The 24,897-nt window shown below is 49.8% G+C and overlaps 1 protein-coding gene across 2 annotated transcripts in view; it reads left to right on the top strand.

Moving 5' to 3' along the window:
* CDH22 (cadherin 22) overlaps nucleotides 1–24,897 on the top strand; it is a 134,615-nt gene that overhangs the window by 68,344 nt on the left and 41,374 nt on the right. For both annotated transcript variants that reach the window (XM_016938033.3, XM_054674990.2), the window contains 2 exons: nucleotides 12,552–12,671; nucleotides 23,043–23,210. In XM_016938033.3, coding sequence (XP_016793522.1) covers nucleotides 12,552–12,671; nucleotides 23,043–23,210 — 288 coding nt within the window. The remainder of the gene's footprint in view (nucleotides 1–12,551; nucleotides 12,672–23,042; nucleotides 23,211–24,897) is intronic.

Here is a 24,897-nt window from a genome sequence, read left to right as displayed (position 1 = left end):
ATGGGCACAGGCAGATGAATGAGACAGGCAGCTCTGTCTACAGCCCAGAGGAAGCCACAGCTCACCAAGATCCAGCCAGCTAGGGACAGAGCCTCACACAGAGATGGCTAAGCCCCCAGACACAGATTCAGTTGCACTTACCTGGGTATGACTGCACACACCCAGGAGCACTGCACACATGATTATGCCCGTAGAAAGTGAAGTGCACACACACAGAAATATACATCTCTGTGTAGACATCAGACACAACCATACTCAGAAAGGGCCATGCACACAGCAGCAGGACACTGAGGCTAAAGCTGCATGACTCTGCCTTCTCCCACCAGGAAACCCCCAGACCGTTTCTGACCATCAAGGCCCCACTTAGCTCAGGGCTCCTGGGGCTCTGGTAGAAACGGGAGTCATGGGGTGAGGGGCACAAGCCAGTAGCTGCCATCTCCTTCCTACCATGTTACTCGAGGTAATCTGCAAGCCAGGCTAGACAAGAAGCAGCTGCCCTAGGTCCTAAGCCACGCTCCATTGCTGACTCGCTGTGGCCAAAGGTTGGATGCTGTACCTCTCTGGACCTTCCAGCTCTATGGCTGCGTGTCAGAGGCCAGGAGTGCTTGAGCTCCTGGGAGAGGGTGCTGTCAGCCCAGCTTCCCCAAGTTGGGCCAAATCTGGCAGCTTGCTGGGATAATGAGCAAGTAGCCAGTAGGGGAAGGGGAGGAGGTGAACCAGAGAGAATAGTGGGCAAGGGATGAGGGGGAAATAGGGAACAGTGGGGCTGTGGATGTGAGTGCAGACTGGTGTACACACACAGGAATGCATGCATGCATGTCTGATGTACATGTGTGTTCCACATATATATGCAGATGTGCACACACAAACACCTAACCAAGAAGCACTTTAAGGCCTGTGTGTGCATGTGACATGCTGTGTCTATATGAGTATATTCATTCATTCAACAAATATTTATTGAGTACCTACTACATGCTAGGCCCTGGGAACAGAGCAGTGAAAAGGCAGAAGATTCCCTCCTCTCATGGAGGGCCCATTCTTCCTAAGGAAGACAAACAATAAGCAAGTGAACAACTAGATCATTGGTCCAGTAAGGCTTCTCTGAAGACCTGGAGGAAGTGAGAGCATGGGCCCTGGGGGGAAGAGCATTCCAGGCAGAGGGAATGGCACATGCAAAGGCCCTGCAGTTGAATTCTGCCGAGAAGAAACAAGGTGACCAGATCATGCAGCCATGTAGACCATAGCCAGGGCGTTGCCTTTTATGCTGAACAAGCTGAGAAGTCAATGGAAGGTCTTGCTCAGAAAAATGACATGATCAGGACCCCATGGCTCTTTCATGAAGAATAGATGGGCAGAAAAGAGGGCAAGAGCAGAAGCAGGTGGCCTGTGAACAGGAAGTGATGGTGGCTTGGAACAAGATGGTACCGGTGGAGGTGTTGAAAAGAGGTTGCCTTTTGGATATATCCTAAAAGTAGAGCTGAAAGCATTTACTAATGGATTGGATATGGAGTGTGAAAGAAAGAAAACTCAAGGATGACTGTTAGGATTGTAACCTGAGCAATTAAATAGATAGATTTCCATTTACTGAGATTGAAGGAACAGATTTGGGGGATGAGAGGAAATTAGGAGTTTGGTGTGAAGTTTGTTAAGTTAGAAAAACATATTATGCTGCTGAGTGGAGATCTTGAACAAGAGAGTTGAATATCCAGGTTCAGAGGAGGTCTGGGCTGGAGAGATAAATTTGGATATTATCAATGGCAAAGACATATGGAATTTCAGAGCCTGGCAAGAACTTAGCATACAATTTTGCTAATGGGGAAACTGGGGCTCAGAGAGACAGTGACATGTCCAAGGTCACACAGCAAGTCCCTGACTTTCTAGGTCCGGCAGCCCCTACCTACTGACTTAAACTCACAGCCCTGTCTCCCTTCACTTAAAACTGACCTGCACATTTCTGCATTAAAAAGTCCAGAGAGGTGGGGAGAGCTGATGCTAGAGAAGGAAGCAGGAGCCCCATCTGAAGGACTATAGGAAAGCAGGTAGCCTGGGAAAGGCCTAACTGAGGGAGTGACGTGGGAAGACTTGCATTTTGGAAAATTCCCTCTGCTGCACTGTGGAGAAGGGCTGAGGATGGGGAGGTGCCAGGGGAAGAGCAGCCTCATCTCCACCATGGTGGCTCCTCCATGACCACTTCACTCTCACTGCAACTCTGAGAGGTGGCAGGACTAATGGTAGCATCCCCATTGAGCAGATGGGAACACTGAGGCTCAGAGAGAAGAAAGTACCTACATAGCAAGTCAGTGACAGAGCAAGTTGCTGGGCGTGGCTCCCAGGTTGTTGGAATGGCAAGGGTCCTTGTTTCACAGGTGGGGAAACTGAGACCAAGAGAAGGGCAAGGACTCATCCAAGGTCATGCGGAGAGTAGGAGGCAGAGGCAGCCCCCAGTTTATGACCACTGGCCTATGGAGACCCAGCTCTGTCTTGACTCCCTCTCCCAGCCCACTGACTCTCACAGTCCACTCAGGAAAAATGTCGGGAGTGGGGGGGACTAAATTTGAACCAGCTGGGAACCAAGGAGGGGGAAGGGAGAAGCAGAAATTAAATTAGTTTATTTCATTTGAGCAACTATTTGAAGGGGAAGCAAATCTGACACCATGGTGCTTGCAGAGACTCCAGGCAGCTTTGAAAATCAGTCACAATTACTGAGCCTCCTGATCCGGCTGTGGAGGGCGGGGCCGACAAGCAGCACCAGGGTCTGGGCAGCTTCGGAGATCAGAGGGAGCAGGGACGCAGCTTGGGACATGAAAGGCAGCAGCGCTTGCAAATTAAACCACTCACAGCTTAAAAGGGAAGGGAAGTGTGCCGGGGGGCCTCTGATGAGCCACGCTTCTGAGCAGGGGCACACCAGTCATTTAAGCCTGATGCAGCCAAGTGGGCCCTGAGTTGATAGTCAGGATGCCTGGTTCCCTGCAGGACCTTGGTCGACTTCCTGCCCCCTCTGGACCCCAAGTTCCCTTCTGAGCATTGAGAGGGTTCATTCAAGCATCAGATGTTTATTGAGTGCCTGCTATGTGCCAAACCTACATACTATAGCAGGGAGAGTCAGGACAGAGACAAGCAAATGTATAATATCCAAATAAATAATTAAAAATATAAAATAGGCCAGGTGCGGTGGCCCATGCCTGTAATCCTCGCACTTTGGGAGGCCAAGGCCGGTGAATTGCCTGAGCTCAGGAGTTCGAGACCAGCTGGGCAACATGGTGAAACCCCGTCTCTACTAAAATACGAAAAAAATTAGCCAGGTATGGTGGCATACACCTGTAGTCCCAGTTACTCGGGAGGCTGAGGCAGAAGAATTGCTTGAACTGGGGAGGCAGAGATTGCCGTGAGCAGAGATCATGCCACTGCACTCCAGCCTGAGTGACAGTGCAAGACTCTCTTTCTCTCTATAGATAGATAGATAGATAGATAGATAGATATTAATATATAAATATATACAAATATAGATATTAATATATATCTATATATTTTGTATTATATATTATATATAATATTTATATAATATATATTTATTTATTTTTATATATTTATTTATATATTTATATATAAATATATATTATATATAATATTATAATATAAATATATATCTATATATTTATATATCTATATATTTATATATCTATATATTTATGTAGATATATAAAATGAATATTAATATGCCTGATGGTGTGAGTGCTATGCAGAATAAAGGAGTTAGGAGCAATTTGCAGGGAGTGTTATTTTAGATAGAGGGGTCAGGGAAGTCCTGTCTTTCTGGAGGAGGACATCTGAATAAAGATCTGAAGGAAGGGAATCAAGGAGCTCTGTGAAACAGTGGTTTTCAAACTTTTTTGTGCATCCACTTTACCTGGAGGGCTTGTTAAAACACAAATTGCTGCCCTTGTCCCCCCAGCGTTTCTGGCTCACGAGGTCTGGGCTGTTAGAAATGTCTGCATTTCTAACAAACTCCCTAATGCTGCTGGCATGGAGACCATGCTTGGACAACCACTAAGCTACAAGAAGAATGTTCCAGGCAGAGAGAACAGCAAATGCAAGGGTCCTGAGGCATAGCATGTTTGTCGTGTTTGAGGAATAGCACGGAGGTCTGTGGCTGAAGAGAAGTGAGTGAGTGGGAGAATATCTGGAATCTGAATACCTCAGACAATAGATCACACAGGACTTGGTAGCCGTTGAAAGGTTTTTGGTTGTACTCTGAGTGAGATGGAGAGCAGAGGTGTAATCTAATCCAGCTTATATTTTAAAAGAATGACTTGTTGTCCACCATGTTGAAAATAGACTGTAGGAGGCAAGGTTGGGAGTAGGGAGGCCAATGAGGAAGCAATTGCAATAGTGCAGCAAGAGGTGATGGTGACTTGGACCAGTGTGGATGGTGAGACAAGATGGAATTCTGGATGTACATTGAAGGTAGAGCCAACAGGGTTTGTGAGGGATTGGTTGTGGGGAGTAAGAGGCAGAGGAGACAAGGATGATGCTGAAGTTTTGGGCCTGAGCAACTGAATGGATGGAGGTACTGTGGCTGAGATGGGGACTGCTCCAGGAAGAGCAAGTTTGCAGAACAAATTAAGAATTAATTCTTGGGCAAGTTAAGATTGAGGTGTCTACTGAACATCCAAGTTCATATGTCAAGGGGACAGTTGGATCTATGAGTCTAGACGTCAGAAGAGAGATGAGGCTAAAGATACAACTTTGGAAGTCAGCAGCAGAGAGAGGGAATTTACAGCTTGATGCTGCATACGTCAACAGGGAGTAAGTTTTGATAGAGAAGAATTGGACTAGACATTCTTTCAATGTCAGGGAGCCACACCCCTTCCCTAGGCTGTCACAACCTGAATGGGATGGCAAGAGGATTTCACAGGTCTCCCACACCCAGCACAACTCCTCCTACTTATTCATGCCAATCTTGTGCAAGACACTATGCCTGGCACTATTGAAGATACTGAAGACAGAAATGAGAAATTCAATTCAATGTGCATTTATTAACCACTACTTTATTCTGGGCACTGCAGAGGATGCAAAGATAAGTAATTGAATTAAATCCACAAATGTTTATTAGCACCCATTATACACAAGGCCTCCAATGTACTTGGCTCTGTAGGGCTTGCAAAGATGAGTCACCCAACTTAGCAAACATTTATTAGCACCTACTTTATATATAGCCCCACAGAGGACAGAGAAGTAGTTGCTTTTAATTCAATAAACACATATTAGGCCTACTATGTGCATAGCACTTTGCTAGGTATGTAGAGATCACAGATGAGCAAGACACTACCCCTGACCTCAAAGTGGTAGCAGATCAGTTTCGTCTCTTGTGCTAACTCAGATCAATTGGTAGTGACTGTCGGGCTGTATTGAGAAGGAGTCTAAGATCTCATTCAGCCTTGGTAGAAAAAATGCCATGATGGATTAGTGATGTCTGCCATGGGCAAAGGAAGGAGAATGTCATAGCACACATGCCATAGAATTGACATTGCCAGACCATGAGATTGAGGCTCAACAGAATGTGGAAACGGGCACTTTTCCATGTGTTTCAATTCCTCTGTGAGCAGCATCTTTAATAGATGGGAAAAGACTGTCTTGGTAGTACAGCCTGCACTTCTTGGGATATTCACTAAATAATAGCTATCAGCAAGCACTGCTTTCACAGAGCTATTTCCCTTTATTCTCACAATCCTGAGGAATAAGCAGGATCAGTATTAGTGTCTTCATGTTACTAATGAAGAAATAAATGCAAAGTGATTTTTCTGAGCTTCCACAGTAAGAGCTGAAGCCAGAACTAGACCCAGAAGCGGAAACCAGAACCTGAGTTCCTTGGCTCGGCATCCATAGCTTTCTTTGAGGAAAGAGTCACAATCATTTCTTGCACAAAACTTCACAGCTTGAAAATCACTTTCACATCCCTAATATCATTTCAGCCTCCTGGGGACTCTCTTGGGTTAAGTACTGACATCCCCATTTTACAGCTATGGAAACTGAGGCTCAAGAGGGGAAGGAAAGTAAAACTGGGAGAGCACACTATCTGATTCTTAAATTCGGTGCTTGGGGGAACAGAGAGGAAAGGAGGAAGGCAGGAAGGAGTGTGTTCCCCAAGGATATCATTTGGAGAGGGCAGCAGCAGGCTGGGAGCCTCCAATTGTCCCGTCTGTAGCTTGAGAGAGTGTAGCTCAGCAGCCCGCAGGCCCAAGCCAGGAATCAATCGCTGGTCTCTGCAGAGACAACTTCTAAAGATGTTTTTAATTAAAGTCCAGGAAGATCTATACGTGCAATATCTCCTTGCCTAGCAACGGCACTGGCTCTCACCACCCATGCTGGGGGGAACGGGACAGGAGGCTTCTGGTGGGGAGAAGCAGCAGACAGGAGCCGAGGCCCTGGTCCTCAGGAGTTGGCCCCATGGCCCGGGTAATCTGGACAGGGAGGAATATATCCCTGTCTCTTTTTGTCTTTTCCATCAACAAATCATCCAACAAATATGAGCACTCTCTGTATGCCAGGCCCTGTGGCCACATGGCATTAGGGTGCAAAGATGATAAAGCTACCATCTTGCCCTCGAGGGTCTAGCACATAGTAGGTGCTCTGTAGATGTTGAGAGAATGAATGGAATTGAATCATAAGCAAAAATGTTTGCTTTCTGCCATGAGTAGAAGGATGCTATCACAGATACTTCAAATGTTGCAGTCCGAAACAAACAAAGTCACTAGATTGCATAACAGAGGGCCTGGTAAATGTTGAGAGGACAGAAGCGCTTGTGGGTCTATTTGGGATATAAGAGAGTGCTCTCTCTCAGGAGGACATAGCAGATCCACACACACACAGTCAGGGGTCGCCTGGATGGGCATGTCCATGGCCAGGATCCATAAGGAAAGAAAAGGTGAGGAGGGGAGGGTGTTTCACATTCCCTGGAGACTCTGGAGGAAGGTGCAATGCAGCAGGCCCCCTCACCCCACCAGGCCAAACTTCACCTTCCTCTCCTAGTTCCTCCTCCTGCTCTGCCCCCTCTTCCTGCTCCATATGTACCTCTGTCTCTGTTCTATTTGCTCTGTCTCTGTTTCTAGATTCCTCTGGTTTCCTACTTAACCTCTGTGTTTCTACTGCTTTCTGTCTGTCTCTGCCCCACGAACTTCTGTCCCTCTGACCCTTCTTTCTCTGTCTCTTACCCGCTTTCTTGACCCCTCTCTCTGTGCCGCCTTCTCTGTCACTTGTCTCTGGACCTGCCTCCTCCCATGCAGCCACTTTCCTGCATCTCTTGTGTGCCATTCATCTGCATTAGGCTGCCCTGGCTGGGAGGCTAGAAGCAGGGTCGAGGCCAGCCCAGCCAGCTGGCATTCTAAGTGATGATCGAAGAGGGAGTTGGGAGGAGGGCAGCAGGGGTGGATGTTGAGAGGGGGCTTGTTTCCTGTGTAATCTGAGCGTTCCCAGAGACTCGACAAGTGGTTTTTAATTTTTAATAGAAAGCATTCTGCACAGTGCTGGCAGCAGCAGGGGTGGGACTCATTTTTTATAAATGTTTGAGAAGCTAAATGTGAGCCTAGGGTTTCCCCAGACCCAGTGGGGTGGCAAAAGGAGGTAGGGAAGAGGCAGGATGATAATAATTACAAACGTCTTCATAATAATGACATGTGGTCACCTCGGCTGAGAACTCTGTTCTTTTCCAAAGTGCTTCATCTCTTTCTCTCATTAAGGGGTCTCCCACACCCAGGGAGACAGGAATGATAAAGTGTTATCTCCATTTTACAGAAGGGGAACTGAGGCCCAATCAGATTGGGAAGTTTTTCCACAGCCACACAAAGCCAAGGACAGGGCTGGAATGAGAATGTATGTCTGTAATCCCTGAGCTCCACTCCATGCAGCACCACCCACTCCCAGAGCCAGCTGGGGGCTCCTCCTGGGGGGTCTGGAACTTGAGTCTGGAGCCTCAACTGCACTTCACAGATAGCAAGGATTAAGGGATAAGAAAAAAAAGAATTCTGGCCTGGGATCCAGGACACATATTCCAATTCTTGTTCCACAACAAACCAAGTCAGAACAACACAGAGATGAGGAGTAGGCAAGCCCCCTCCCTCCTGATGCTGGTGTCCAGGGGTCTTCTACTCAGGGAGGCACAGCCCCAGGTGCCTCCTGATGATATGGAGAGAAGGGAAAGGAATGAGCTTCTGTTAGGCACCCACGACACACTGGGTCCTTAAATCCATCATTTCTAATCCTCATAGCAGCTCAGAGGCTCAGAATGGGCACCCCTTAATGTTACAGGTGAGGAAATGGATCAGAAAGGGTAAAAGATCTGACTGAGGGTGCAGAGTGAGGAAGTGGTAGGACCTGAAACCACAGGACTCTGTGATGCCAAAGCCCACCCAGTCTCCATGGAGATGCGAGGGCATCTCCTCTGAAGAGTGTCCGACTTCTCATGCTGACTTCAGCTGGGAAGAGCTCTAATGACTTGGTGGCAACATTATCCTACCTGCTTCCTTCAGGTGTCAGTCTCAGAACAGGCTCAATGAGTCCAGGAGGGCAGCATGCTGGCTAGGCAGACCTGAGTTTGAATCTTTCCCTACTGCTTACTAATGATGTGTCCCGGGGGAAGTCATCGAGCCCCTCTGTGACTCAATTTCCTCATCAGTTCAGTGAGGGATTCAGTCTAGGGCATCAGTTTTTAGACCGAGAGACACTTTAGATGCACTCTGGAGACTGTGAAAATACCTTTGCCTGGGCTCCTCCCCAAGAGTCCTATTTAATTGGTCAGGGATGGGGCTCCACATCAATGTTATTTAAAGCTCCCAAGAGATTCTAACGTGCCGCCAAGTTGAGAAGCTCTGATTTCTGTGCTCTTCAAGGACAAGCCATTCCATATCTAACATTCCACATGGATCCATGGGCCCTGAGATCCTGTTTAGCCAAGAATCAGTTGGGCAACCCTTCCCATTCCAGCCTGGACCTAGGCCCTTCACCACCACTTAGCAGAAGGGCTGGGCGGCAGCACCACGGACAGCAGCCCGCTCCTGTCAACCAGTCCCAGCTCTACTTCTGGAAGTCTGGGCTTGAACCAGCTGTAGGGGAGGGAGAATCTAAACCCAGCTCCTGTCCTTCCCCTCCTCTGCCCCCCTGCTCCTGTGTCTGACTCCTCCCTCTCTCTGTCTCACCTATCTACTTCTACTCCAAGCAGCCCCTCCTCCTCCCTCTAAGGCAGGATATATGTGGGCTTTGACATCAGATCCACGTGGGTTTGAAACCTGCCTCTCTCCTGCACCAGGTGAACTTGTCAAGGTACTGTCCTTGGTGCTGAGCATAGAAATCTGAGTTCTCACAGTGATCCACGAGTTTGGTAGTATTCTTACCCATCTCACTAATGAGGAAATGGAAGCACTAAGAGGTTCATTACTTAACTTCACTCAGCCTCCATTTCCTCCTCTTTAAAGTGAAAATATTAAAAGCTTATCTGAAGGCCCTGTTTTGTAAATTCTATCATATACAAAAAGGGCTTATATCATAGTATCTAGTACAAAGTTGTTATTTAATAAATGGAAGCTATCTTTATCAGTTATTGAATAATGTTACATAATTCATAATGGATTTCATTATTAATTCATGTTTTCACCCTTCACTGTGCATAGCAGTCTCCTCAGCTGTGAAACGGGGATGGTGCAGGGGTGTGCTGGAGTCAGCTCGTACCAGCTCACGAGAGCCACATGTTGATTTTCAGGAGTTTTGTGGGCCAGTTGATATCATGTTGGTAGCTTGAAATTGGGCCATGGTGAGAATATTTACACCATGGAAATCAGCAAACATTACAAAGCAGGGCACTCCTCCCGACCCCTCCACCCCTCAGAGCTGACTCACCAACAAACCACTGCGTCTATATCACAGAGCTGGTGTGAAGTCTGCAGGAGAGAATGGACATGATGCGGCACTGTGAAATATAAACTGCTGAACCTGTGGGACCACCCCGAGGTGGTCCCATAGTAGCTACAAGCCTGGCACCCTTTTGTCAGCCAATTCTGGGGAGCTGCTGACTTCTGAAGAAGGTGGGAGGGGGTGTGTGGCCCAAGGAAGCCATTCCTCTGGGGCCTGGGAAACCAGTGGTGAATCACTGACCCTTTACCATTCCCACATGTCGGCATTAACTATAATGGCTGCAATAAAGAATCCTGGATTGGGGAAATGGTTCCATCATCCCCTCGGGAGTCCCTGGGATGCAGCCAGGGAGAGAGAGAGCTCAGCCATGTCTCTGGGGAGTCACTCAGCCCTGCATTGTGCTTTGCCCAGGGAGTGGGAGGGACTTGCCAGGGGAGTGACAGGGAGACCCTCTCTCATAACAATTACAACAGCCACTAGCTATTGTGCACCCACCATAAGCCTGATGCTTTATGTATCTTCTCCCATTTCAGCACCTCTGTGAGGGAGGCATAATTGTGCCATTGTATACTGGTGTGCTGTGCCTCTTGAGTTGACAACAACAACCTGCACTTATTGGGTTCTTGGCATGGTCCAGGCACTGTCCTTGGTGCTGGACGTGGAAATTGAATTCTCAAAATGATCTCAGGAGATTTGTAATACTACCACCCTCATTTCACAAAATGGGGAGATTGAAGCACAAAGCGGTTCATGACAGATCCAAGGTCAAACTTCTAATAAGTGGCAGTGCCATCGCTGGTTGTGACTCAGTACACCAGACCACTGTCCCCAAAGTCACTGTACTTGTGCTGATATGCTTCCCAGAAGGGACTTGGCATCCCAGAGTCCCGGGTTCAAATTCCACCACTTCCTCACTCTGTGCCCTCAGTGAAATCTTTTCCCCTGTCTGACTTGATTCCTCACCTGTAAAATTGGGGGGGGGGTGCCCACTCTGCATCTCCGAGATGCTATGAGGATTAGAGATGATGGATTTAAGTGGCTGGTGAAGCCAGCGTGTCATAAGTGCTCAATAGGACATAATTCCAGTCCAGCAAGAGGCACCTGGAGCTGTGTCCTCCCTGAGTAGGAGACCCCTGGGCACCAGCATCTGGAGGGAAGGGGCTTGCCCATCCCTCTTCCTCAGCTTCTCTGGGCAACTCTGACATGGTTGACATGGAGCTGGAGTGGCCAAAGAGAGAGGCGCATTGCAGGGACGTTTTAGGAGACTGTGGCTGGGAGGGGGAACCTGGAGAGGGAAATGAGAAATGCAGAAGAGTGAAAAATAAATACATGTGTCTGTCTGGAATGATCGAGGGCCCCAGGCTGGAGGCGGGAGAGGCGGGCGGCGGGCTGGGCTTAGCAGAATTGCTGCAGTAGCACTTCCAGATTCTCACTCATTGGCCAGGCAGTGAACTGGCCTCACCTCCCAGCATGCAGCCCTGCTGGCCCAGGGATCCCAGCCCAGCCCAGGAGGGGCCTGCCTGGCCCCACCAGCAGGCACCCAGCAGAGGGCATCTCTCTGAGGTGGGGTCTCCATCTCCTTCCCTTTGGGTCGTATCCTGAACCCCCAAGACTCACTCTTGAATCTTGCAGCTCACCCTCTTCTTTCTGGAAAGGTTTGGGTGGATTCAATGGCTTTGTTGGCCCCTCCACCTGACCCTCCCCCACCCTTACCCCCACCCCCACCTGGTCTAGCCTCACGTCCCAAGCCCTGCTTTCGTCAAATTGAACATGATGTCAAATTAGAGCCATCTCTGGGACAGACCAAAAGAAGCTCCCGGTTTAATGAGGCAGCGTCAAAAATCAATAACTTAATTGCCGCTGTTTGATGGACTTTTATCCAATTTATACTCTCCCCAGCAGTCTACGTGCAGAGCATGAGAAGTGTGTGTGTCTGGGGGTGGGCTGTCTGGGCACCCATGGGGAGGGGCGAGGAGGGCACCAGGGCCCGCAGCCAACAACTTTCCAAAGGGAAGGCTGGGTGCTGCCCTCTCCTGCCGGGGGCCAAGAGACACTGGCCTCTGACCCCCGATGAATTGGTCTGTCCCTCTGGGCTGTCCCCTACCACCATCATGTGGGGAGAGGAGGCAGAAGTCCCTTGAAGAATCAGTAGGAGCTGGAGTGGGTAGAATGGCCCCTGGGTTGAGAGTCAGGTCCTGGTTTCCAGTCCTGGCTCCAACTGACTGTGATGACTGTAATGATTGTCGCCATCATTGAGAAACTTCTGTGAACAGCTCTGTGCTGGCAGTTTAGAATTCATCCCCTCAACCTAGTGAACCAAGCACTAGGATTTGCCTCACTTTGCTGAAGAGGAAACAGACTCAGAGAGGCTGCCTTTCGTTGCCAGAGTCCTACAGCTGGGAACCACCCCAAGGGGACTTGAATCCAGATCTGACTCCATGGTCACACTTGCGCCACTAGAAAGGCCTCAAAACAGGAAGAGGGTTGGGGCTCAGAGTGGGGATGGGGACCGTGAGGGGCTGTATTCGATGGCCTCCCGCAGGTCTCCCGAGGGTCTCCTCTCCCAGCTTCCCTGGGGTGAGGCGAAGTGGGGGAACGAGCTCGGCAGCCCCAGATGACCCCTGTCTCGCTTGGTCCCCCGGGCCCAGGCACGTCGGTGATGCAGGTGATGGCCTCGGATGCGGATGACCCCACGTACGGCAGCAGCGCTCGGCTGGTGTACAGCGTGCTGGACGGCGAGCACCACTTCACCGTGGACCCCAAGACCGGTGAGGGGCGGGGCGGGGCCAGAGGCGGAGCCGTGGGGCGGGGCCAGGGGCGGGGCGGGATGAGGACCACCCCAGACGTCTGCTCTGAGCCTTCTGTCCCAGAAGCTCTGAGGACAGCACAGGGGGCACCTTGTGCACAGCAGGAGAGTCCAGGGTCGCGGAGAGGGAGGGGCAGCCAGGCAGGAAGATGGAAGGACTGAGGAACAGAAAAGGAATGGGGTGGGGGGTTCTTCCAAAACTGGAAGAGAAACAGAAAGGCAGGAAGCAGCCGCTGTGGGTGCCCTAAAAGGACCTCAAAGGTCCGAACTAAGCGGCTTGTCCTTGGAGCTAAGTTGAAGCAGGCGTTTGAGCTCTTCCGGGGTCACAAGTGTAGTTTGGGGAAGGGAGGACGGCTGGTTTCAGCAGTTTTGAGAGCTCTGCCCACATGGCAGTTGTTAAGGACCTGATGGAAAAACACAAGCATCTTTAAGGAAGGGTGTCTAAGACACAGAGACCTTTAAGGAAGAGTGGCTTCTTTCTTGCTTATCCCCTCAACACCACCAAACGATGGTGCAGCACGCCCACCCGCTGTCCCCACTTCACTCACGGTGACATTAGAACCTGACTAATCTCTGAGAAGCCTTGGGGGAGTGCGAGGAGGACAGGATGAGAAGACTGAAGACCAGAGAGGTGAAGTGACTCACTTGAGGTCACACAGCTGGGAGTGGCTGCCAATTCCAGCGGGGTGCTCTCACTGCTCCTGGGATAGGAGGGGCCTGGCTTGGGTGAAGGCGGGGAATGAGATGTCAGACAGCACAGAATGTTTATCAAATGCCATTGTGAGGCTCACAGCCCTGTGGGGCAGGAGGATAGGCAGATATGTGGGGATTAGGATGAAAGGCTTCTCGGAGGAAGTAGCAGCAATCTACAAAGGATAAGGGGTGCAGTGGCTCACCCCTGTGATCCCAGGACTTTGGGAGGCCAAGGTGGGAGGATTGCTTGAGTTCAGGAGTTTGAGACCAGCCTGGGTAACACAGAGAGACCCCATCTCTACAAAAGAAAAAATTAGCTAGGCATAGTGACAGGTGCCTCTAGTCCCAGCTACTCAGGAGGCTGAGGTGGGATGATTGCTTGAGCCCAGGAGGTCGAGGCTGCAGTGAGCTATGATGGCACCATCACACTCCAGCCTGAGCAACAGAGCAAGACCCTGTCTCAAAAAAAAAAAAAAAAAAAAAGAAGAAGAAGAAGAAGGTGTTGCCAGACCAAGATTTCAGAGAAGGGCAGTCCAGGTACAGGGTATGGCTCAGGCAAAAGTTGGGAGAAGCGGAACAGCCTGGGGCATGAGGGGAATTGTAAGCAGCTCAGGCTTCGGCAATCAGGTTTGTTGAGAGGTGACGTCGAGAGGGTGGCAGGGGCCTGACTGTGCTGGTGTGAGCCAGGCTAAGGAGCTTGGATTTCATTCTAAGGGCAAAGCTGGGAAGTGGGGTTGGGGGGAGTTGATGGATTTGGGTTTTGGGTTTTTGTTTGTGTGTTTCCTTTGTCTGGGGGAGAAGGGAGAGGATTCCAATCCATGAGCACAGTTGTAATTGTATTTTCTCACACAAAGTATCTTCATTATTTTTTCTCCCCAAAAAAGTAATACATTTTATAAAACATTCAAACATTAAAGAAATGCTAAAAAGAAAAAAAAAAGAAACGCTTCCCACTCCCTATCACCAGTAATTGCAGCCCCAAAGGTAGCCACTTGGTGTATACATCCTATGAGATCTTAGACTCATTCACTCGAAAATATTAACTCACATTTAATAGATAATACATCTCAAGGTTCAAAATTCAAAAAGTCCAAACAGGCATTTAGTAGCAATTCTTCACCCCATCCAGTCCCCCAGCCACCTAGTCTGTATCCCCAAGGCAACCAATGTAATTTTCTCATGCATCTTCCAGAGCTATTCTGTACATGTACAAGAAAATAAGGTACATGTATTTATTTTTTTTACATGAATGGTAGCTATAAACACACTATACACACGGCTTGCCTTTTTCACTTAACAATACATCTTGAAGATTATTCCATATCAGTACATAAAGGGCTTCCTCATTCTCTTATTTAATGGGTGTTATGGATACACTAAAATTTATTTCACCAGTCCCCTACCGATGGACACTTACGCTGTTTCCAATCTTTTGCTACAACAAACAATGCTACAGTGAATAACCTCACACATACATCATTTTGTGCTTGTGTGAGTATATCTGCAGGATAATTTTCAGGAAGTGGAGACGCTTGGTCAAAGAGCACATGCATTCGGAATCTCGATAGATAATGCCGAAATGTACCAGACGACACTCCCGTGAGCCACGTGTGAGAGTATCCATTTCCCCTCCTCCTCACCGACAGTGCAGGTTCATTGATGACTACTAAGCAAGGAAATGACATGCTCTGGTTTTCATTTTAACAAGATCCCTTGGGCTGCTGCTACAGAGCTTGGCTCAGAGGCAGGAATTGGAGGCAGGGAGGCCCTGGAGCCCAGGATGCCCAGCATAGAGTCCCAAATGGCAAAAACCAAAAGCCTGCGCCCTTTCTTGACAGTCACTCAGACTCCTTAACCTACCTGTCTAGCTAGGAGGCCAGGGATGATGAAGAATTCATAGTGAGGATTGATTGAGATGCCGAGAAGAGAGAATAGGGGGTGGCAGTGAGATCCTGCCAAGGACAAACCTTGGGGGCCAACACGAATCTGCAGGACTAGGTTGGGGGAGGAGGCAGAGTTTCTTTCCATGTAGTAGGATTTATTCATCTAGGCAAGGGGTACCACCAACAGAAACAGGAGGAGTGTAAATTAAGAAAGCTACTAGAGCAGAGGAATGAGTGAATGTGCCCTGGAATCTGATGCAGAGCTAAAAAATTCAGCTTTAACCATATTGGCTTTAAGATGAGAGAAAACAGGGAAAGAAACACCTAGAACTTCTAGCAGGCCATGTGAAATACAGGTGTGGAGCTCCAAGAATGGTTGGGTCTCTTAAAGCTTCAGTTTCCCCATGTGCACAGGGGAGAGAATCATACCCATCTCACTTGATGGTCGTGAGGATTCAATGGGACAGTTCACTCATTCATTCAACAACTATTTATTGAGTGCCTATTATGTGCCTGGCTCTGTGCTAGGCACTAGGAATGCATCAGTAGGCAAATCTAAGGCTCTGCATTCATGGCACTTTTATTGAAGTAGAGAATATAGAAGATGAGCATGTACACATATAACATAACGTCAAGCAGTGACGAGTGTGAGGACGAAACCTAATGCAGAGGAAGGACTTAGATTAAGACTTCACAGCCAGGCATGGTGACTCATGCCTGTAGTCCCAACACTTTGGGAGGCCGAAGCGGGTGGATCACTTGAGGCCAGGAGTTTGACACCAGCCTGGCCAACATGGTGAAACCCGATCTCTACTAAAATACAAAAATTAGCCCGGAGTGGTGGCACATGCCTGTAATCCCAGCTACTCGGGAGGTTGAGGCAGGAGAATTGCCTGAACCCAGGAGGCAGAGGTTGCAGTGAGCCAAGATCGCACCACTGCACTCCAGCCTGAGTGACAGAGCAAGACTCCATCTCAAAAAGAAAAGAAAGAAAGAAAGAAGGAAGGAAGGAAGGAAGAAAGAAAGAAAGAAAGAAAGAAGAAAGAAAGAAAAAGAAAGAGGAAAGAAAGAAAGAAAGAGAAAGAAAGAAAGAAAGGAAAAGAAAGAAATCACAACAGGCCTTTCTGGGGAAGTGACCTTGGGGCAGAGACCAAGTGCAGTGAAGGTATGAGCCATGCAGATTTCTGGGGACCAACACTGCAGGCCAAGGGAACAGGAAGTATGTAAAGTGCTCAGCCTGAGCCCCAGCACAAAAGGATAGTGATGGTGATGAGGAAGCCTTCATGCATTCAGCCTGAGGAGGGGGGGACCCTAGGGTTGATAAGCCTTGGGGAGATGGGGAGAAGAAAGAACATAGAAATAAGAGAAGGGCCAAGACTGAGTCTTGGGAGGTGGCAGGGCTGGGCAGATGAAGGATCAGAGAGTGGGGAGGACATGAGAGTGGGAAGGACAGCCAGTTTCTAAGAAACAGCATCCCCCGCAGCAGAGGGCCCAGAAGATGGTGACAACTGGGAGGCCACCGGGCCTGGGGGAGCAGAACAGTTCCCAAGAGGTCAGAAAGTGAGGACCAGGCAAGGCAGTCGAAGGAGTTCAAATGGGGTCCCTGCTCCAGAGCCCCTCAACTCTTCAATCTGAAAGGGTCCTTTCTGGCACGTCCCAGGAAGAACCAGGTTTTGCCTCCCCTTGCCCACAGCCCCACGGCAAGAGCTGCCCTGGTGCCATTCCCAGCCCCAGCTCTATTTCCCCCACCAGGAATATTCTGCTGATGCGGGTCTATATTTAGCAGCTGCTGCGAGGTACAGTCTGTTCTTGCTGTGCAGATAGCAGGGAGCAGAGCCGGAACGGGGCCTGGGAGGAAGGTGTGAGGGAAGGGAGGAGGCGGGGCGCCGCGAGGCCCCAATGCCAGAGGAGGAATTAACTTGTGTGTTTTAAAGGCCAGGCCTGCCAGCAGGCCCCCCACAGGGGCGACAGGGATGGCATTTGTGGGCTAATGAGGCATCACACGGGCTCCAGGGCCCCTTTTGCAGCATTTGGAGGGGACGGCAGGGGAGGCCAGGACAACAGCTGGAACTGGGGACGATGGGTGAAGACAAGGCTGCGGGAGCTGAGGCCAGGTTATAATTACCAGCCCCCGCCCACCACCACCCCAGCAGGAATAGAAATGTTCTCCGAGATTTCAAGATCTCTGCTGAAAATTGTCAACTGAGCCAGAGTCATCCATTTTACAGGGAGGGAATGAAACTAACATTTGTTGAGCACCTTCTAAGTGCCAGATCCTGGGGTCAGGATAATGAACTAGACCGGTTTCTGCCCTCACGGAGCTTCTGCTCCAGCAGAGAAGCAAATGGATAGCTACACCCAGGCTGTGAGAGGGGCAGTGGAGGGGCACTGGGAGTCAGCCAGTCAAAACGTCATTTGAGCACTTGCTGTGTGCCAGGCCCTATAGACACGAGATGAACAAGACCAGCATGGATTTCTGCCTCTGTGAAACTTATTTATGGAGGTACTCAATCCAGAACTTGAGGAAAGAGATCAGCAAGGCATCTCCAAAATGTGAGGCCTGCTGCTGGAAGCTTCCTCTCATTCAGTCCTCTCAACAGCCCTACCAGGTGGGTGTCTCCATTTCACATAAGAGGACACAGAGGCTCAGAGAGGCCCAGGAACTTGCCCATGGTCAGCTAGCATGTAAATGGTGGAAGGAAGACTTGAGCCCATATCTGTCTGGCCCCAGAGTCCTCCTGCAGCCTATCTGAGTCTGTGCAGCCCCAGCACCTGTAGTAGGCCCTCGGCAAGACTGTAATGAATGAATGAGTGAACGGATGAAGTCAAAGAGCCAGAAGCTTTCAAGAACAACTTCATGGACTGTTTTGGAATATTTGTACCCCTAGATCTCTCAGAGGGCAATAGTCTCCACCGTGCTTCTCCCAACATCAGGAGGAAGACAGTGGAGTGGAACATAGTAGATAGGAAAATATGTTATCAATTCCTCCCCGCCCTGCACACGGCTGCTTACTAATGTGACTTTGCCACTGTTCTGGGCAAGAGGTGGAGTCTGTTTCCCTACCCCTTGAACCTGGGTTCGCCTGGGACTACTTTGGCCAATAGAATGTGGCAGAAGTGATGTTATGCAAATTCTGACATTAGGCCTTAAGAGACCTTGCAGCTTTCACTTTTACTGTCCTGGAACACAGTCCTGAGACTGCTATGTAAGGAAGCCAGCCTACTGGAGGATGAAAGAACCAATGTGTCCCCGCCGACAGCCAAGACCAACTGCCAGACATGTAAATGAGCCATCTTGGACCTTCCAGTCAGCTGCTCCTCCGGTTTAGGCTCAGATGCGTGAGTAAGCCCAGACAAAATCAGCAGAGGAATGGCCCAGCCAACTGGATTTCTCTATCAGTCATCTAGAGCTATGTAAAAAAAAAAAAAAAAAAGAAAAAAAAAAACCCAAAACCTGGTAGCTTAAAGCAACAATAATTTATTATTTGTCACAATTTGGTGTGTCAGCTTGGCAGTTATTTTGCTGGGGTCACTCATGCAGCAACAGTCAGCTGTCGGGTCGCTGGGAGTGACTTCACTGGGACAGCTGGCAGGACTAGGCCTCCCTCTCCATGTGGCCTTTTATCCTGGGCTTCTTCACAGTACAATGGTCTCAGGATTCCAAGAGGACAGGCCGCAGCATACAGGGGCTTATCAAACCTCTGCTTTTGTCGCACTTGCTGATGTCCTATTGGCCAAAGCACACTTGCTGATGTCCCATTGGCCAGAGTCAGTGTGGGAGGGAATGACCCAAGGGCGTGGATACCGGAAGGTGTGGTTCACTGGGCACTGTCACCATAGCAACCTACCCTGTTCCCTGGATCCCGAGAACAAGGCCCAGGGGGCCCAACTCACACACACCCAGAGATGGCACCTGAATCCTACACACCACAAGGCTTCAGGACCAGTTTCCAAGTGAGAAGAGTGTCGTGTCCCCAGTTCCTCAGGAGCTGGAAGTGACAGGGACAGCAAAGAAGGCAGCCACGTGGAGCCTCTCTCACTCACAGAGGTGGAGCCAGGCCCCTGCTCCAGTCCCCACTCAGAGCTGGGACACTGAGCCTTTGGTGCCCAAGCCCATAGATACACAGTGACTCCACATCCTACCACGAATCCTGTACATTCACTGAGGTCCTGGATGGCAAGTGACCAGCACAAAGCTTAGCACACAGCAAGTGCTCGGCTAAAGTCACTCCCTCTCCACCTTTCCACCTGGGATCCCCTGCTCCCTGGCCTGGTGGCTGCTGCACTGTAAGCCTACCTGCCCTCCCCTCCCCACCCCCCACCATCTTTCTTCACCCTTCCTGCGTCTCCCTCTCTGTTTTCTGTATGTCTGTTCCCGCTCTCTCAGTTGTTCTTTGCCCATTTTTCTTCCCTCCTTTCTTTCTCTTCCTCTTTGTTTCTCTCTAGGTCTCTGTTTCTCTCTTACTGTCTCTTTCTGGGTATCTCTGGCTTTCTCTCTGGTTTATCTACCTCCCCCCGCAATCTTCCCTTCTCTCTTTTTCTGTCCCTTTCAGTCTCCCTCTCTGTCTGTTCCCCTCCCTTCCCCTCCCCTACCTTCCTTTCTTCCCTTCCTCTCTGTCTCTTTCCTCCTGTCTCTCACTAGGTTTCTCCCTGTCTCTCTTTCCCTGGGACTCCTTTTCTTCTTTCTCTCCTCTTCCCTGTCCATCACCTTCGCTCTCTTCCTCCCCTCTGTCTGCCTTCCGTTCTCTCTTTCCAACCCCCCAGGGTGGAGAATATGACACACCCCACCTTCCCTGTACAGCCCCTGCTGTCCAGGGCTGCAAAGCCTCAGCGTCCTGGCTATGCACTTTCTACACGTGTGACCTTCAACAAGGTACTTAGCCTCTCCGTGCCTCTGTCTCCTCATCTGTAAAACAGGTATAATCACAGCACCTTCCACATATGAATATTGAGAGGATTAAATGAGGCAATTCACCTAAGGTGATTAGAATAATGCCGGACACAGAGCAAATGCACATAAACATTAGTTGTTTTTATTACATGTAATTCTCATGAGATGAAATCCTATACGAGTGGTTCTCAACCAATCTTGCCCCAGGGTCCATTTGACAATGTCTGGAGACAGTTTTGGAACTAAGGCGACGGTTAGTGCTGCTGGCATTTAGTGGCGGGAGGCCAAGGATGCTACTAAATATCCTACAACATACAGGTCACACACACACACACACACACACACACACACACTACAGAGAATTATCCTGCCCAAAATGACTACAGTGCCAAGTTTGAGAAATCCTGTTGTTTAAGTCAGTATGGTGGTTGTCCCATTTTACAGATAAGGAAACTGAGGTTCAAAGAGGTGAAGGAATTAGCTCAAAATCACATGACCAAAGAAATGGCAGATCTGGAATCTATCCCAAGGCAATCCACTGCCAAGACTCCCCTGTTCCTGGGAAGACCAGTGGTGGTAGAGAAGGGGTCAGGAGGGGGCCTACTGAGGCGTTGAGAAGGCCACTGTTAGATGGTTTGTGTGACCTTGATTAGGCAGAATACCCATTCCATATCTGCATGTGATCCCACGAAAGCAGGACCACCCCTTAGTTGCCCCACCTCTGCCTACCTACCACAGGTACACACAGAAATACACACACAAACACCACACATACACACACGCCCTACAGCCTCTCCTTCCATTCTGTTGCCTGTATGGGAGTCTGGGGACTGTTGGGGGACATCAGGTGTCAGAGCTTGGGTTTTATGGGGCGCAGCATGGGGCTGCTGGTGCATGACTCCACCTGGCGCACAGGCCCCGGGCACCACCTGTCACCACCTGGTGCTCGGCAGGTTGGAGTGGGTGGTGGGAGAGGCTCTGAATGCCTCATCGACTCCCCCGCCCTACCCTTGTCTCTTCTACTGGCAGGGAGACAAGAAGCCCAGTCTTCCCCACAGCAGAATTAATCTTGCGGTCACCCCCCCGCCTGCTGCCCTCCCTGCTTCCAATAACAGCTTGGAGGACTGTCTGCTCAGTGATTAGCTGGTGCCTGGATAGAGGATCTAGGGCCTGGAGAGGGTTGGGGTGCGCCTCTAAGGCTGGGGGATAATTTGGTTGTGGGAGGGGGTGTGAATAAGAATGTGAGGTGGTAGCTATGAGTGTGCATGTGTGTGAGGGACTTTGTATGTGTTCTTATGTCCATACTCCACAAATGTGTGAACTACGTTGCGTGTGTGTATACAGGTGAGTGTGACAGCATAGTGAGTGTACATGAGTGTGGACGTGAGTCCAGTTCACACCCGCCAAGCTGCTGCTCCATGCCTGGCTCTGGGCTGTGTGTTACTGACACAGGCCTGGTTCATGCATAGAATGTCAAGTGGGGGAACAGAGGCCCCAAAAGTGGGACTGGTTGCCCAGGGGAGTCACACAGTTGCTTTTGTGTTGTGTCTGTGTGTGAGAGAATGCAGGTGCAATGTGTGTGAGCAAGTGTGTTTGAAAGTGTATGTATTTGAGACCAAGTGCAGTGGCTCACGCCTGTAATCTCAGCACTTTGGGAGGCTGAGGCAGGTGGATCACTTGAGGCCAGGAGTTTGAGACCTGCTTGGCCAACACGGCAAAACCCTGTCTCTACTAAAAATACAAAGATTAGCCAAGCATAGTGGTGCATGCCTGTAGTCCCAGCTACTCAGGAGGCTGAGGCAGGAGAGTTGCTTGAACCCGGGAGGAGGTTGCAGTGAGCTGAGATCGCGCCACTGCACTCCAGCCTGGGCAACAAAGTGAGATTCTGTTTCAAAAAAAAAAAGAAAGAAAGAAAAGAAAAAAGAAAAAGAAAAAAAGAAAGTGTATGTATTTCAGTGTGTGTATGTGTTACAGTGTGTATGAGAGTGTGTGTGTATATGTTAATGTGTCTGTGTGTGTTTGTGTGGGAGGATGTGTATTTGAGAGTATGTGTGAATGTGTGTGGATCGTTGAGTGTGTATTTGAGAGTGTATCTATGTGTTTGTGTGTTTGTGTGTATGTGAGTATGAGTTATTTGCGAGAGTGCATCTGTATGGCCAGGTGTGAGTGTGTGTGTTTCTGTATGGATGTGTGAGTGTATCTGAGCCCATGTGCATTTCTGCATGGGCAGGTATGTGTGTGGGTGATCTGTATAGGCCTGTATGTAATTCTGTGTGAGTCTGTGAGTGTATGAGTGGCAGCATGTGTCTGGATCTGTAAGGTATATGAGTATGTGTTTGTGAGTGTATCTATAGGAGTGTGTATGAGTTTGTGAAGGTATCTGTGTGTGTGAATGTATCTGTTTGTATCTGTGTGTATCTGTGTGTGTGTGAATGTATCTGGGAATAAACCTGTGAATAAACCTGTGTGTGTTATTCTGTGTGAGCCTGTGTGAATGTATCTGTAGAAGTATATGTGAGTATATGAGCATGTGTGTGCATCTGTGTGAGCATGTGTGTATGTGTGAGTATCTGCATCCATATGAGCAAGTGTGTGAATCTATCTGTGTGACCGGGTGTGTGAGCATGTGTGAGTATATCTGTGTGGGCATGTGTATCTGTATCTGTATGAGCGTGTGTGAGTGTGTGTGGTGTACACTGAGCCCTGTCCCACATGGTGGACACATGGATGTCCTTGTGTGGCCCACTCTCCTCCTGAGCTTAATTTTCCCAGGAGTCACAGGGTCTGAATCCCGCCTGTACAGGGGTCTCCACATCAGTGGGCAGGTGGTGTGGGGCGCCCTGGCCTCACCCTCACTCACCCACAGGCGTAATCCGGACGGCTGTGCCTGACCTTGACCGCGAGAGCCAGGAGCGCTACGAGGTGGTGATCCAGGCCACAGACATGGCAGGTCAGCTGGGTGGCCTCTCGGGCTCCACTACCGTCACCATCGTAGTCACCGACGTCAATGACAACCCGCCCCGTTTCCCGCAGAGTGAGTGAGGCCTTCCCAGAGGAAGGCGCATCTGTGTGTCTGTCTGTTACCCCATCCAAGCCACCTGCTGACCCCAGCTTCCCTTTAGACTTCCCACCAAAAGAAGGGCTTCCCCCTCTCTTTCTGTCTGTCTGTCTGTCCTCCCAAGCCACCAGCTATCCCCCAGCCCCCCTCCAACCATGCTTCCTACCAAGGAAGACCCCAGGGCTGTCCAATGCTCCACAGAGCCAAGTAACATGCCATCACCTTCCCAGACCTCCTCTTGCTTCCGGCAGAGGGGGAGCCCCACCCATCCACCCTTCCGTCCATCCTCCAACCCCTCACTGGCCCCTGCCCCCTCCCCTAGCCACTTGTTGGGCCATCCCATGCCGCTGACCTGGGCTTGCAGAGGGAAGGTATTGGGGAGAAAGGGGGCACCCAGGGATCTAGGCAGAGGCAGCTCAGCCCCCAGACAGATAGAGGTTGTGCAGAGAAAAACTAAGTCTGAGTGACAGGCATTTCCCTCCTCCTCTGAGCCTGGGTAGCGAGACTCTGTGCTTCTGAATTAGGAGGCCTTTCCACCCTCTGCCTCTGCTGGCACAGCAGGGGTTGGGGGATGTCTCCGGCCCAGCCTCCCGGCTCCCTATCAGCCCAGCCAACCCCTCTGTCCCAGGCTCAGGCCGAGAGCCACGACAGGGAAGCCACCAAAGCTGGCAGAGACTAAATGCCGTGGGAGCTGGGCTGATTCCTATCGGGTGAGTCATTACTTGAGGTCTGCTGCTCTCACATTAGGCCCCGCCACAGGGGACTGACCCCCGAGAGATAAGGGAATCCAATCCCTTAGCTGAGAGCGCAGCATCATTGCGGCCTACAGCCTCAGCTCAGACACAGAGCAGAGTGAGCTGAGCTCACCAACTGGCTTCCCGGTGCCAGGGAGCCTGGCACAGAAGCCATCCCACTGCCCAATCTCCCAGCCCAGCCCCAGCCCCTGAAGGCAGCCCCATGCAGACAGGTGGCATGGGTGGGAGGCACCCCCACCCAGTCTTCTGCCCACTTGTGCCAGGCTCTGAATGAGCTCTGAACTGGAAGGGGTGGGGCAGAGCAGAGAGGAGGCCAGGGCCCCTAGAAGGTTTGCTTTCCTGCTCGTCATTCCTTTCCTCCTTCCTTTCTTTTTCTTTCCGTCTTTCTTATCATGAACTATAACACACAAAAACAACAGTTCAACAAATAATTATAAAGCAAACAATCCTATGACCACCAGCCAGGACCCCAGAAGCCCTAATATGCCCTTTCCTGATCATAGCCTCTTCCCCAACTCCTCCCTCCAGTTAGCCACTACCTGCTTTTGTGATGGTCATCTTTTGAGTCTGTTCATCTACGCAGGCATCACCAGTCACAAGTCTAATTTCATCCATTTTTGAACCTTATATATATGGGATGAATCATACAATACAAATTGTTTTTGTCTTGCTTTTTACCTCTCAAAATTGTGTTTATGAACTTATGTTGATGGTAGCTGTAATTTATTCATTTTCTTTGCTGTATAGTATTCCATAATTATCTATTCTGGGGGTGGTGGACACTGGCATTATTTCCAGTTTGGGGCCATTGGGAAGGAGACTGCTTTGAACCTTGTTGCCCCAGGTCTCCAGGTGCCCATTTGCACTTGTTCTCTATGGATACAGAGGAGTGAAATTGCTGGGTCATG

Source organism: Pan troglodytes, chromosome 21 (assembly GCF_028858775.2).
Source record: "Pan troglodytes isolate AG18354 chromosome 21, NHGRI_mPanTro3-v2.0_pri, whole genome shotgun sequence".
Taxonomy (NCBI): domain Eukaryota; kingdom Metazoa; phylum Chordata; class Mammalia; order Primates; family Hominidae; genus Pan; species Pan troglodytes.
This window is presented reverse-complemented; position numbering and strand designations above follow the sequence as displayed.